This window comes from Lontra canadensis, unplaced genomic scaffold, assembly GCF_010015895.1.
Source record: "Lontra canadensis isolate GAN:19392208 unplaced genomic scaffold, GSC_riverotter_1.0 scaffold67, whole genome shotgun sequence".
Lineage (NCBI taxonomy): Eukaryota > Metazoa > Chordata > Mammalia > Carnivora > Mustelidae > Lontra > Lontra canadensis.
This window is the reverse complement of record NW_022631061.1, coordinates 4,797,870-4,813,038: the sequence shown is the minus strand read 5'-3', so window position 1 is coordinate 4,813,038 and position 15,169 is coordinate 4,797,870. Positions and strand designations below refer to the sequence as shown.

Here is a 15,169-nt window from a genome sequence, read left to right as displayed (position 1 = left end):
TCTGATAAAGATAGTATGGAGAGGGCAGTTCTACCTCTGCAGGCAAGAACTAAGAACAAGCAATTAACATAAGATATTAGTGATAGGGAACTGTAAACACCTGAGATTCCTAAAAGTATTTCTCCGGTCCTTTTTCTTTTAGCTCTAATAATAAATATTTTCAAATATAAACATATGCTGAGAGGATAGTATAATGAACCTAATCACCTAGCTCCAACAAACACCATCATTCCATCTTGGACCTTACTTTTTTTATTACCAATAAAATATTTATTTCCCCAATTCTAGAAAAGATATTAACATGGTATAGTGTTATTTGTTTTTGTTCCGTTTTGTTTTGTTTTGCCAGAAAAAAAGTCAAAAAAATTTAACTGTTCCCCTAAAAAACCATCTGGCAATACCAATGTAAATAAGTGACCACCAGGAGGAGCTCACCTAGTGTATCTAATAGGCCATGGAGATAGTCATTCAGATGCTCTTGAAGCAAAGGAAAGGGGAAGGTTAATTAATCACACACAAAAGCTTAAGTCTGAGTCTACACAATTCAAAAGCCATCAAGTCAATAATGAAAAAAACTCAACCCACTCAGTCCAACCAATTTATTCTGGCTGATACCCAAGATTCACAAAACTAGCAGAAATCATTATTTAGACTTCCCTGCCAATTTGGAGTATTAAGATAGATTACACAATTTGTCCAGGTTCTCAAAGTTCACCCTCCGAAACAATTTTCTTACAAATCAAACACATTTTTCCAAATCATCATGTGTTTCGAATTATTTAAGGCCATAAGCCAGAAACAAAAACTAAGATTTACCAAGATGCTGTTCTATAAAGTTTGTTACTTTTCCAAAGCACATCTTTTCACGATGTATTTTATATATGAATTTCATTTTTTATATACTACAGGAAATATGCTCTTTCAATAAACTTCAGGCAAATACATAAGTGATTATAAATGACTTTGTTTCTCACTTTTTTCTAAGAGACAGACTTACATCCTTTACATAACTGAAGGTGGGTGAAAGTGGAAAGTAAGTAGAGAGAAGTGTTACATAAGGCACCATTCATGTGAATACTTTCCATATGAATGGTGCCCTCTAGAGTTGTGCAACTCAATAGAACTATGGAGAGAAAATAAAACTTAAGCTTTTATCATTGAACCTATCAACTAAAATATATTTCTTCCGAAAATAGCTAAAAGATGGTCAATTGTAAATAAGCAGATTGGGATGATATTGGAAGGGCTCTTTTCATCTCAATTCTTTCCCTTTTTCAGAAAAGGTTGAGGTACATGATAGCAAGACAGACAACTGTCACCAAATTGCTGCCATTCATACTTGCCTTCAACTTTAAAGTCTTGATATTAGTTCATATCTATTTCTTGCATAAACCAATTTAATCTCCAAAAAGCTGTAACTTCCCTGAATAATGAGAAGTTCCATATGTTTTACCTAATTACATTTAGCTCTATTTGGAACATTAGAAACAAACAGTGTATCTTGCGAATCAAAATAAAAGTTATTTTAATTTTTAGGCAATTTCAAAGAAGCAAATGAATGAACAAACAAGATGCTAGCTAACCTTCCATATAATAATAAACAAGAATAATTTTAAATAAGGAGAAAGAAAATATATCATTTAATGATTAAAACAACACAAAATTTCAAAGTATGTACTACCTGCCAAAATTTTGCTTCTAGCTATCTTTAAAACGTTGGCTAATCCTTCTGACAGTCAACTACAAGAAAGACTTACATTGGTAATATATGGTTCAATAGCTTGAGCTGTCCTCTTCAGTAAAGCCTTTGCCAAATCATACGCTTGCTTGTTTAAATTCTGAAAAACATAAACAATATCTATTAGACATCTCTAACCATGAAAAACAAAATATTACCTGTATTCCAAAAGGTACTCCTGAGTAAATGAATGGGAAAACTAAAACTCAGAATAAAAGAGAAAGGAAAGCCACCTTTCTTCTTTTAAGACTATGAAGTGCGTTAGGCTGACGATTCACAGACCTACACCCCTGGGGCAAATAATACATTATATGTTAATAAAAATAATTAATTTAAAAAAAAAGACTAACTGGTCTACCTAGATGATAAGATCCCTTCCAAGAAAGGATAATTACATTGTCTTCCTATCTCATTCACAACATAAGGTAAACCACACAGAAAAGACCAATAAATGTTTATTAGATAGAAGAGGAGACAGTGATTCTAAACATAGTCCCGAAGTCAAATCAGTTCAGCTGAGTACAAATACAGGTTGTTTTACCCAGGTCCAGAAGAACCAAAATATCCTAAAAGAATGAACTGGATTCTAATGTGAACAAGAATGGGGGGCTGACAGGTGGGGAAAGACAAGAGTTTGGGGCAACTATGCGACAGGAGATTTACTCAAGCACATCTCAGAGCATAGATAAGGTCAATGATACATCAAGAAACATAAGAAACAGTAAAATATGAAAAGAAAAAAGGTACAAGAAAAAATATCTTAAGAAAACATGTTTCTAAGAGATTCTGATAATGACAAAAACAATCAAGACCAAAGATCTAAAGGAGAATTGCCATTACGATTTAAGAACATTACAGAAAACAGGTACACTGTAAATACCCTAAAACTCACATTTAGCATATTTTTAGATTTACCTGCATTGATGCTTCCATTGAATTATTTCATTTCTAATTGCTGTTCAGTATTTTATAATATACTATACCTTATTTATGCATTCTCCTGTTCACAGACATTAAATCATATGTCTTATACATGTTCCCTTTGCATATAAGAAATAATTTTCTGTAAATTCCACCTCTGCCATTTTTCACATGGGCTTTTTTGTCCTTATTTATTTGTAGAGTTTCTCTATAAATTCTACACACTAAACCTTTGTCAATTTTGTGTAAAACATATCTTAGTCTACATTTGTTTTTTCCACATTGTTCATGGCATTTTATTTATTTTTTTTTTAAAGATTTTATTTATTTATTTGACAGACAGAGATCACAAGTAGGCAGAGAGGCAGGCAGAGAGCGAGGAAGGGAAGCAGGCTCCCCGCTGAACAGAGAGCCCAATGCGGGGCTCGATCCCAGGACCCTGGGATCATGACCTGAGCCGAAGGCAGAGGTTTTAACCCACTGAGCCACCCAGGCGCCCCATTCATGGCATTTTAGAGACAGAGAAGTTTCTTAACTTAATGTCACCGAATATTTCAATATTTTCCTATTTGGCTTGTGCTCACTGTATCTTTCTTAAGAAATTCTCCTCCACAATGAAATTTAGATGTTGCTTTATATTTTCAAATAAAAATTTAAAGATTTGTTTTTCAGATTTAGATCTTTATTCTCCCTGTAATTTATTTTTATGTATGGTATAAAATAATATTATTTTCCATATGGATTTTTGTCCTAAAACCAGTAATTAAATAGTCCATTATTCCCTCCAGTGACCTATAATATACACACTCTCAAGTTTCTATATAACTATGGAGCCACCTGTAAATTCTCCATTACTTCCATTATGTCCCTTTGTCTATTACTGCCTGATTATAGTCAAAGGGATATATGGAAACAGTGTCTTAATACCAGGAGGTAGATTAAGTCTCCACTTTCTATTCCTCTTCAAGAATGGTTAGCTATTATTGGCCATTTGCTCTTCAATGTGAATTTAAAATCAGTTTGTCAAATCACCCACACACCTTCAAACTTTCTCTTTGACTGGATTATCTATTCCTATGCAGAAATCTGGCATCATTATGATACTGAGCTTCCTATCCCATAAATATAACAAATCATGAAGCTAAGTTAAGTCCTTATACTTTTTAGTCAACTATAATGATTTAACATAAAGTTGCACATTTTTGTGAAATTTCTAAGCAGCTCAAGTCATTGTTAAAGCTACAAATTTATTAAATTATACCAACGGCTTTTCATATATTGAACTTATATCTAGCATCCTTGTAGAATTTTCTTTGTTCTAGAAACTTATCTGTATATGGTTTTGTGTTTTCTACAGTCATATTATCAGCAAATAATTTCAGTTTATTTCTTCTTTCTGATCCTTTTATTCTTTTTATTTATCTCATTTTATTTCACTAACTTAAGACTCTAATTAATGCTGATTAGAAATGGCAGTGTTGCCTTTTTCCTGAGAAGTGTTACTAAACTTCAAAAAAATATGCTTCAGCATTTCACCATTAAGTACAGTATCATACTTGTCCTTATCACTCTATGGAAGTGTCTTTTTATTTCAAATCTGCCAAGAGGTTTTATCATAAATCATACTGAATTTTATCACATGCCCTTCTTCTACATCTATTGATACTTTTTTCTTTGATCCATTAATTTACACAAATATCTTAGTCTATTGTTAACATTTTCTAATGTTAACCTACCCTATATTCCTAAAATAAAGCTAATTTGCTCATTAGCAATACTAATTTATGCCATTCCAAATGCTACTATTTTATGTTGAATTTATGTGATTGTAACTTTAAATTAAATTAGCCTATGATTCTTCTTACTTGCTTGGTTTTGTCTAGTTTCCCTATGAAGATTATATTCCACTCATAAGGCGAATTGTGGAATATTTCTTCCTCTTCTATAATTTGGAAAAGTTTGCTTGATATTAAGATTGTAATACTACTCAAATGATTAGAAGGTATCTCCTGATTCAGTTTAAGTTCTTCTGTGTTAAGTCTGTGTTCTGCTGCTATTGCTTTCACTATGGTTGCTACTGTTGTTTAGGAGGAAGGGATTTTGTTCATTTTATGGATACAGTATTTAAAACCAATTAGATTCCTTTTGCTGGTTAAAGGTTATTCAAGATCTTCTCTTGAGACAAGTTTGGCAGGTTATATTTTCTAGGAATTTCTTTTACCTAATTCCAAGTATGTTACCATAAAATATTCTTCATGGAATTATCTTTTTATTTTTTTAACGTCTGCTGTTCCCATTTCATTCTAAAACTGTATATTGATCCCATCTCCTTTTTTCTGATTCAACTTGCCAAGGATTTGCTTAATAGATTTTTCAAATTGCCAACTTTGAGATTTTGTGAAATGTCACTGTATTTTTTTTTCTTTTAAAAATTTTATTTATTTGAGAGAGTGTGAGAGAGAAAGAGAGAGAGAGAAAGAGAGCATGAACCAGGAGAGGGGCCAAGGAGCAGACTCCCTGCTGAGCAGGGACCCCCCCCCCCCACCCCCAATGTAGGACTCAATCCCAGTACTTCAGGATCAAGACCTGAGCCAAAGCCCAGACTGAACCACCCAAGCACCCATCACTATATTTTCTATTTCATTGACTTCTGTATTTCATTCTTTTCTTCCTTACATACTCTGTATATTCTGATATTTTTATAACTTCTTGAATTGGACACTTAACTGATAAAATTAGACTTAAAAAACATTTTAAGTTATATCCCACAAGTTTTAATATGTATCATTTTAATTATCATTTCTAAATATTTTATAATTCCCATTATGATTCTTTTGATAAATTATGGTTGCTATAAATTTGCTTTTGCTTCAAATCCTTAATATTCTTATAATCTACTGATCTACTTAATTTATAATCACTGAGAGAAGTGTTAAAATGGCCCACCAAATAGTGAGTTTGTTTCGTTCTCCTTATAACTCTTTCAATTTATGCTTTATCTATTTTCAGCCTATGTACGTACAAGTTTTAATATCTTCCTGAGAACTAAACCTTTTATCCTACAAATTCCTTCTTTACCCAGTAAAGACTATTACATCTAACAACAGTACAAGCTGCTTCAGTTTTAAGTTAATAAATTCCTGGCAAGTCTTTTTTCCATCCTTTTATTTTATTTTTTTTAAGATTTTACTTGTTCATTTGAGACTGAAAAGATATAGAGGGAGAGCATGAGCAGGGGAAGAGGCAGAGGCAGGGGGGAGAAGCAGGGAGCCCACACAGGTTTGAGTCCCAGGACCCAGAGATCAGGACCCAACCCCAAAGCAGACGTTTAGCCATCTGAGCCACCCAGGCACCCCTTTCAATCCTTTTAAAAGCTTTCAACCTTTTTGTGACTGTATTTTGTTCTTATTTCTTATTGAACAGCTGGATTATTTTCAATCAAATCTGACAATCTGTTTTAAATTGTAAATTTAGACCATGTACATTTATTGTAATTCTTCCTTTTACTGTAATCCTGAACATTTTAATATAAATACTTCAAGTCAGAAGTTAATCAATAGCTCTATACTCCTGATCACCACCCAAATTAAATCACTCATTAACTCCATTAAGCCACTCAATCTTCTATGTTATTTGTATCCAGTAGTTCTGGGTCATTTTGTTAATCTCTTTAATTAATCATTATAATTATTATTGCTACTATTTTTTTATAAGTAAGTTCTTATTTAAAGCATTTCTTCGTTCACCATTATTTCTTCCTTCTTGCTTCTATTAATTCAATTTCCATCATTCTACAGTACTCACATACTAGTTCTTTCAGGAAGAATCTTGACAAGTGAATATTTAATGTCTTAATTTCACTCAAATTGGATACACAATTGCACACAGATATACACACACCAAATGCACAAATATTTTTTCTCAGCACTTTGGAAGTACAGTTCCATTATCTTCTGGCATATCTATCCTTGCTACTGAAAAGTGAGCAGTTTAATAATTATTCCTTGGTGAGAGCTATGCCTTTTCTATGTGCTTTACAGATTATCTCTGGTTTGGCATTCTATGGTTTCTCCAGGATGTTCCTGGACTGGAATTTTTTTTATTTATTTCTCTCATGACACTCTTTCTACTTAACCCATAAATTCATGCTGTTTCAACAGTTCTGTAACATATTAAGCAAATTCCTATTTAAACATTTCTTCTCCACTTTCTACTTTGTGTTCTGCAATCACTACTAAATATATTGGTTCTTCTCATTCTATTTTTCATGTCTCAATATCTTTTATGTTTCCTTTATCTTACTTTATCTATGCAATGTCCTCTGATCTATCTCCCAGTTCTCTAAGTATCTTTTATAATCCTATAGAGATCTTAACTTCAATGACCATTTCTCATTTCTACCTTTTTCCTAAACTTCTCCTTTCATATATCTAGCTATCATGTTTTTAATTTATTTATGTCTTTGATCCCTTTAAGCATTTGTTATCTTAAATCCTTTTAAGGGTATTCATTATCTTTATATATATATTATCTGAATTTTTAAGTCTATTTGCAATGTCTGATTTTCAGCATTGATGGACTATTTTCTTTAAGATTTTGGAAATATAAATTATGAGGTCATTTACATTGAAGCACTATTTGTATGAATGTCATTTACCTAAAAAATTTAGATTATACTTTGCCAAAAAGGTCTTCAGTCTGCAGATCTTTATACTGGTGACTATTTATTCCCTCTCTTTAACCTCTCTCTTTTCTCTATTTCACAGAATCATTATTTCCAGCTGTATACTGAAGAATTAATCATGTTCAAAGAACATGACACACAAACATACATTTTGATTAACATCACCCAGGGAAGAAACACTGTCATCAACATATTCTTTCTACAAATTAGTAGAGACTTCCCTTTTAATTTCATCCCTCCTCTCCATCTACACTACTGCTGTCTTTCACTTAAGGCTCTAACTGGTTTCAGCACCTCCTGACATACAAAGTTACGCGATAGCATCTAAGTAACTATCACTCCTGAAACATTTCCTATGCAAAACTGAGTTATTACAGATATTTTATCACATAAACTGTATCTATTTAATTTCATTTGTAACTATAAGTGTACCATGTTTTATTAAACATGACTAATCTTAATATTAATCAATTAAAATAGAGTCTCCGAAACTAAGGCTAAAGCAGGAAAAATTACATTTAGAACATAAACACAAACTCTTGACCTTAAATTAATGGGTTTTAGACATATTTCAGTATATACTCTACTTACCTTATGGGCAGGTACCAGATTTACCAAAACTGTATCCAAAAGCTCCTGAGATACTGTATCACCTTCACAAATAATAGAACTCATGAGGTCTACCATGTGCATATGAACTTTCTGATTGTGACCATTGCTGAAATTCAAAATAGATTATTTTATTTAAAGGGTATAGGATTTACTCATAACATGGTGTTGACAAATACTACACTTTATAAAACATGATATTAAAATATTAATTAAATCAAATTCCATATATTCATTTAAAGTTTCCCTCTCCCATATCTTACAGTGGTATCAAAAATATATTTTAAAACTCATTTCCCGGATTACTTTTCCCTAATTTTAACCAGTCTCACAATCAAAAATAATTAAATCAAATGCTATCTTTAGTTTTACCTTAAATTCAGAAACTCAAACTGCTCTGAAATTAATTCTAATAGATAATATTAAAGAATACACAAAAAACTCAAGTTTTATATGAATCAAGATCAGTAATATTTAATTAAAAGATAAAAATATAATCCAAAAAATATTTTATATTGACTATAGATTGCCTTATGCCACTCTTGTATATACCCTACAATACAAAATTGATTAGTTCTATCCATTTTTAAAACATCTATAAAAATGTTAAGAGTTCCTACGTTACAACTCTCAGCCTGCCAAATATTCATCATAACACACAGTTGATGCATATTCACCTGTAAGTTCTAAATGCTTTATACTTTAAAAAAAAAGTTACATGCCTAGTAAAATAAACTTACTTTATAACTGAAAATAATGTTCTGTATAATTGGGTAAAAATTTCATTGCTATCTTCCAACTCAAAGCATATGTTATATGACTTGACCCAAGCAATGTTCTAAAATAAGAAGTAAAAAAAAAAAAAGAAAGAAAGAAGGTAAACACTTCAATTAGTAAAAATATACAAGCACATAAACCAATTTAAAATGTCATCTCAAGATACATTGCTTACCTCAAGTAAGTAAAAATACCTATTGAACTGTGGGCTCTTTGTATCTTCCAGCCCCTTTAACTGCCTTGTTATAAACATAAATATATCCTTCAAAAAAAGAGAGACAAAGGATTATTTAGATTATGGATCCTAAATGAAAATATCCACTAACTCCTAAAGCTAAATCAGCACTCATGTGTATCTACCAAGATAAATTGTAAAGAACCGAAGAGGGCTGGACAGGACTATATATGGCTGGAACTTTTTAAAAGAACCTTATCATATGAAAACACTAAACATCTTATTAACCTTCACAGGAAAATAGTAAATAATTTACCATCACCTTAGAGAGTGAAAAACTTCATCTTAAAGCAAGTCCAAAAAAACTAGACCAAAAAACTAGTAAACCAAAATTTATCCTATTATCAGTATAACGAAGGTTATATTTTATAATGTTATTAGTATTAGTATTACATACTGATAACAAAGATAATACTAATAATGTGACAGACAGCTAATGAGGTTTGCTAGAACAGCACTATATAGGTAATTATACAGCAAAAACACAGTTTAAGAAACTTAAAATTCCAAAATAAATCACCAAATGAAAAGATAATAGATCACAGAAACAGAAATTTTAAAAAGACCCATAGAACTTAACTTTCAAGCTTCCTACCTAATCATTATAATTACTTGCTTTTTCCCACCATTTCTCAATCTATCTCCATCTGTCGGCTTTTGATTTTTTTTTTACTACATCCTCCTTTTGTACCTGGATAGAGATAGGTTCAATGTCCCTTTAAGGCAAGTTTTATGGAAAGGATGTTCTTAAAATTTTGGAAAAGGGTAAAATTGTAAAAGCTGATTCTGTAAAGCAATCATGCTAATCAATAAATATAAATAATATTAAATAAATAAAAAGAGAAAAATGTTTCCCTTGTAAGTAAAATGATAAAGAATATTTTTAAAGGAAAAAATACACAGTTAATGACTAGCTTTTCAAAAAAAAAATTATGAAAAGTACGTCCTTCAAAAATGGTCACTTTGATAGTAGTACTGTACAAAATACATCTTTTGTGAATAAATCCTCCTACTGTGACTAAAAGAAAACCAAGTGCCACAATGTCTACCTGGAGATAGAAAGACAACAGTCACCCATTCATAACCTCTCCAACAATCACTGACCTACACATGAAGCCAGGTGTATAAAAAGGGTTTTCTGGTAACAGTACTTACAGTAGAAATATAAGCATCAAAGTGTCACAATTTTCTATTACTGCTACTGCAGACAAAGAAAAATAAAAACTTTATGCTTATCAATAGTGAAAAAGAAAAAAGAGGCATTTAAAGAAGACCAAAAAATCGGACCAGAGAAAGGAAGATACTGTAAATTTTTCAGCTTTGGAATAATTCCAAAGACTCTAATTTAATTGCAGCTACTCAATATTCTTCTTATAAACTGTCCTGTTACAAATAGAACAGATGTGTAGGTATTCTTTTGGGAGGACTTTTTATTACCCCAAGGCCCTGAGATAGATCACTGATTATGCAAACTGAGAAATTCACAAGGGGTAAAAGAAACCTGTAGCAGCACTCTTAAATTAGACCTTCCTCTTCCTAAGAATGCCGACAAGACACTAGTAAGGAAGAGCCCACAGGCCATCCCCAAATTAGAGATTTATAATTAGAAAGGAAAATACATACCTGGGTATACAACTTGACAGACCAGCTCATGTTATCTACTTAAACCTCTGACCATTCTCAAATTTTACATTTCAACTCTACCTTCAAGTGACAAATACTTTCACTGTCCTGAAATTTTTACCAATTAAAATATTAAACAACCATGCCCAAACCAGTTTGGTAATTCCACACTGGAATTCTGTCAGACTTGATCAAATGAGCAGGCTCCTCACTCCCAATTATCAGGGATCATATCAGGACTCTTTTTCACCACTGTAAACCCAGTTCCTAACACATAATTAACAACAATACTTGTTAAAATAAAATAAACCTAAATTGCCATCATTTTCTCCACAATGGCAGTAATAATCTTCCTATACACTCATTCCCTAACCTACAATTTCCACAATTATCTTTTTTTTCTTTTTAAAGATTTTATTTATTTATTTATTTATTTATTTGAGCTAGCGAGCGAGAGAGAGAGAGAAAGGGGGAGAGAGCACAAGCTAGGGGGAGGGGCAAAGGAGGGAGAGAGAGAGGCTGGACTCCGGTCTTGATCCTAGGACCCAGGGATCAAGAACTGAGCTAAAGGCAGCCACTTAACCAATTGAGCCACCCAGGCGCCCCCACAATTATCTTTTATTACTACTGGTTTTTCTAGTTTTCTCACCTATTTTATTCAGTATCTTTTTGCACAGCTCTAGTTATTTCACACTTTCTAGCAGCTGGATTAATCATGCTATTCCCCTTTTTTCATCTTTGAAAGATTTTCCAATCATATGGCTTTACTTACAACTACTTTAACCAAGTACTAGGTGTCTTTTCTACCTTTTCATTAAAATTTTGTTCACTGTATTTTCTTCCAAACAATTCACATCACACACACACACATTAGGATTCATAGTATAAATTCAGGCTTATACTACATACTATGTTTTAAATAATGAATATAGGCTTCATCATAGATGTTCAAAAGGGAAAAGGAAGTATCCCCCCACCAAGTGCTATTGAAATAGAATTAATGATAATATAAAAAGTATACTATATAAAGTATATGCACTAATCTACTTCTTATCCTAAAGATCAAAAACTGTTTTAGCAAAGTAAGTACTAAATGAAGGGTGGGGGAGTTCTTTGGAGAAGAAGAAGAAGAGGAGGAAGAAGTTGTTGTTTAACAAAAGATTGCTACAGTCAGTGTCAAAGAATCTGAAGAAATTATCTAAATACTTTAAGTCCCATTTTAGTTAGATAAATGAAAGTATCAGTCAATCTTGAAAATTCTTTAAATCAGTACTTGCCTTTAGTTTATCAGGGGACGTGTAAGGAGCTTCAGGAGCATAAATCCTGAAAATATCAGCAAGGCAGCAGGCTACCAGTAAGCGAACATCTTTGTCAGGATGCTTGAGGAAAAAATCTGAAGCAAGATGTAAAGCTAGGTTTAAATATAGCTCCTTTTCTTCTTCAGAGTCCTGGTCCATATCCATGAAAGTTTTCACAACCATCTATTCAAAAACAGAATAATGAAATCATGAAATCCTTCATGCAAAACTAGTCATTTGAAATAACAACCATATGAATTACAAAGATTAACTTCCAAATAAATAATATACAGTAGTTTTCATTTTTCCTCTGTTAAGTGTCGAGAGAACAAGATCCTTCAAAAACTACAGGAAAAATAACTTCTTTAAAAGACTTTAAAAGACTAAGATACTTTTCATGTACCCATCCTATCTGCTAACCGATAAAAAGTTTAAAACTAGCCTTGCATGGCATTTCTGGTCTCACTTTTACAAATGGACTAAAAGGAATATGTCCTTCTTAAAAAGAACAACCCCTTTTTATAACATACCTACTGCTTTTACTACACTTAAGAAAAAACCCAGGAAAAGAAAAAAACAATTTATTTTTCCATCTGACCCATAAACCACTCCAGATACATGGACTTATACAGTCAGCTAAAAAAGAATAAACAGATTTAAGAAAGGATGATGAAGATGTATTCCAAAACATTAAAAAGCTACCACAAAGTGACTTCCATAGCATCCAACAAAATATTTCTTGTGCAACGGTAAAAGAGAACATGACATGGACAGTTTCTTAGTAGGACTCAATGGCATGAATGAAGCAAGCAGAAAGAACCTATAAAAAATGTTTCCTTTTTCAAAAACATTTACATAAAAGAAGTAGGACAGAAATAAATATGGTGAGGAATGGTACCAGTTGAATTCTATAAAGAGCTTTTTCTAATTTCCGTATTAGTTGTCACAATGAACCCTCAGTCCATACTATGCTTACCTCAGATGAGACTTTAAATTGACAACTTGACAGGAACATACATTTAAATAAAACTCTAATGGAAAGGTGACCATCCGGCATCCACTAGGTGGTGCTGCAAATACTAATCAACAAGTAGGACTGGCCACCAACTATCAATATCTATGACTTAGTCCTTGAAAAATACACGGATTTCTACTCTGCGTTAGAGCTAGATTCCATTGCCTTGCTGGGAAACAGCATTCCTCACAGGGAAGAAGACCTCAGTTCTACTATGCCAGATGCCAGAACCAACTGTAGGTTAATTCTTCCAGTCTGGCACTATAGTTAGTTTAAGGGTACAAGGTCCAGGACTACTCTCCTACCTTCTTAAGTTTATTCTTTTAAGATATATGTTTGACGGTATAGGCATATCATGAAAAGAGGCAAAGAAAAAAAAAAAAAAAAGACCTACATGCAGGAAACCATTTCTTTTTCTAGAATCTGTTCACAAAGAGAGATTCAGTATATTTTGAATAGAATATTATAGGAAACTCTAGAAATAATATAAATAATAAATAATGACCCTACATGTTAACGGTTTTAATTTATAAAACTCACTCCTGTAATTGTACATATCAAAAATTACTGTCAGCCCACCATTAAATCCTTTTTATATTTCTCTAAAAAGGTTGCTAAAAATAATGGGTAAGTGTAAATTAGGAAAATAAATGAAGAAAAAGTATATTAGCCAGATTACTGCTGGGCATAAATGTCTAAAAAATAATGAAAACATATTGCAAACACTAAATGTGAACACTGTGGAAATCATTCCACAAAAACTAACAACAAAGTTTACACAAGGGCTAGATAATAAGAATTCCTCAAAACCATCTACAACTCAAATGGTGTTATTAAACTCAATTGCTCATGTATAAGTCATCTATTAAAAAAGATGTCTGAGGAAATATCATCTCTAAAAGTCAGGAAATGTTAATCAACTTAGAAGTACACCTTCTGCATTTAATAGTTTCTTCGTAAACAACAGAGATGTTTATCATTGTTAAAATAAAAACTAATCTGAGGAAATCAAGTATTCACTTCTCTAAAAATTCAACAGGTCAAGAGAACATACATACAGAGAAAATGAAAAGTGTCACATACAAAGGATATGTAGCTTCACTATTTTTAACAAAATATACACAAGTTCCTAACTAGCACATATCGGTAATTTTAATCTGCTCAAAGGTGTCTTTCCCTTGGAATAAAAAAATCTAGTATCTGACAGTCTAATATCTTACGCACAAAACTAAGACTTTATGGGAAATTTATGACTATTGGAGTCCTTTTCTTCTAATAAAAATAAACCATGAAGCAACAACTTTAAGACAGTACTTTGCTTTAAAGAGGCTCCAGGTTCTTCAATGATTAATTAATGCAGGTTTTCCAGTCTTGAAATAGGGACAAATAATAATGTATCAAGCAAAATTAACGTCTAGGTAGATATAATTTAGAAGGGAAAAAAATGCTCAAAAATAAAGAACAGCTCAACTAACTGATAAATCAGCTTAGCACTCTGGTTAGCCACTCTGCTCCTTTAAGCATTTTATAATCACAGGGACCAACCATCACTGCCCTGAAGAAAAGGTAAAATATTGTTCAAACACATATAAAGAGACTGAGCCAGAGACCACTTCATCTATGGAAGGTCACCATCAATCTTGATTCACTGCTGCATGTCAGAAGCAGAGACAGAAGCTGAAAGTAAAGCTCTTTAACCTACTCCAAAGTAACTTAAAAGTAAGTAATGCTCAGTACAAAGACTTAAAACTTCCCTTCTCAGATTAAAATGATTGTTGTTTTAAAATAAATGAGATACAGGACAAAGAACTTTTATACAGACAACAATGAATGTAAAGTACTACAGATTTATTCTTTATACCCAAGTATAGGTGGCCCTAGAAAAGCTTCACCCTTCCAGCTGCTCTCCCATTAACAATAGCCAAGGAAACCCTACAGTTCTTTACCTATTTCCACTCTCCTCAATCCTTTCCCTGCCATTTTTAGCTTTCATTTGCTTTTTTAAGGTGCCCTAACAAAATATAGCCCTATGTGATTTCCAAAGGTAACCCCCCACCCTGAACAGATACCCCAAAACATAACATAATTTTACTCACCTTTAACCGTCTCACCATCTCCTCTTTAGATATTTTATCTGAGATTTCCTTGACACCAGGAGGATAAGTAATTTTTCCATCATTGGTTCTTGTCTTTGAATGAGCCATGATGGAAATATTTTTACCCCTAAAACAAGAAAACAATTAGAAGCAAACAAAAAAATTGGCATAAA

General features: G+C 32.3%; 1 protein-coding gene across 6 annotated transcripts in view; it reads right to left on the bottom strand.

Annotated features, from left to right (window-relative positions):
• Positions 1–15,169, bottom strand: part of PDS5B (PDS5 cohesin associated factor B) — a 192,954-nt gene that overhangs the window by 112,565 nt on the left and 65,220 nt on the right. For all 6 annotated transcript variants that reach the window (XM_032880024.1, XM_032880027.1, XM_032880026.1 and 3 more), the window contains exons 2-7: positions 14,997–15,123; positions 11,865–12,068; positions 8,905–8,991; positions 8,693–8,790; positions 7,935–8,061; positions 1,758–1,838 (exon numbers count right to left, since the gene is read on the bottom strand). In XM_032880024.1, the coding sequence (XP_032735915.1) occupies positions 1,758–1,838; positions 7,935–8,061; positions 8,693–8,790; positions 8,905–8,991; positions 11,865–12,068; positions 14,997–15,104 (705 nt within the window). In that variant the 5' untranslated portion in view covers positions 15,105–15,123. The remainder of the gene's footprint in view (positions 1–1,757; positions 1,839–7,934; positions 8,062–8,692; positions 8,791–8,904; positions 8,992–11,864; positions 12,069–14,996; positions 15,124–15,169) is intronic.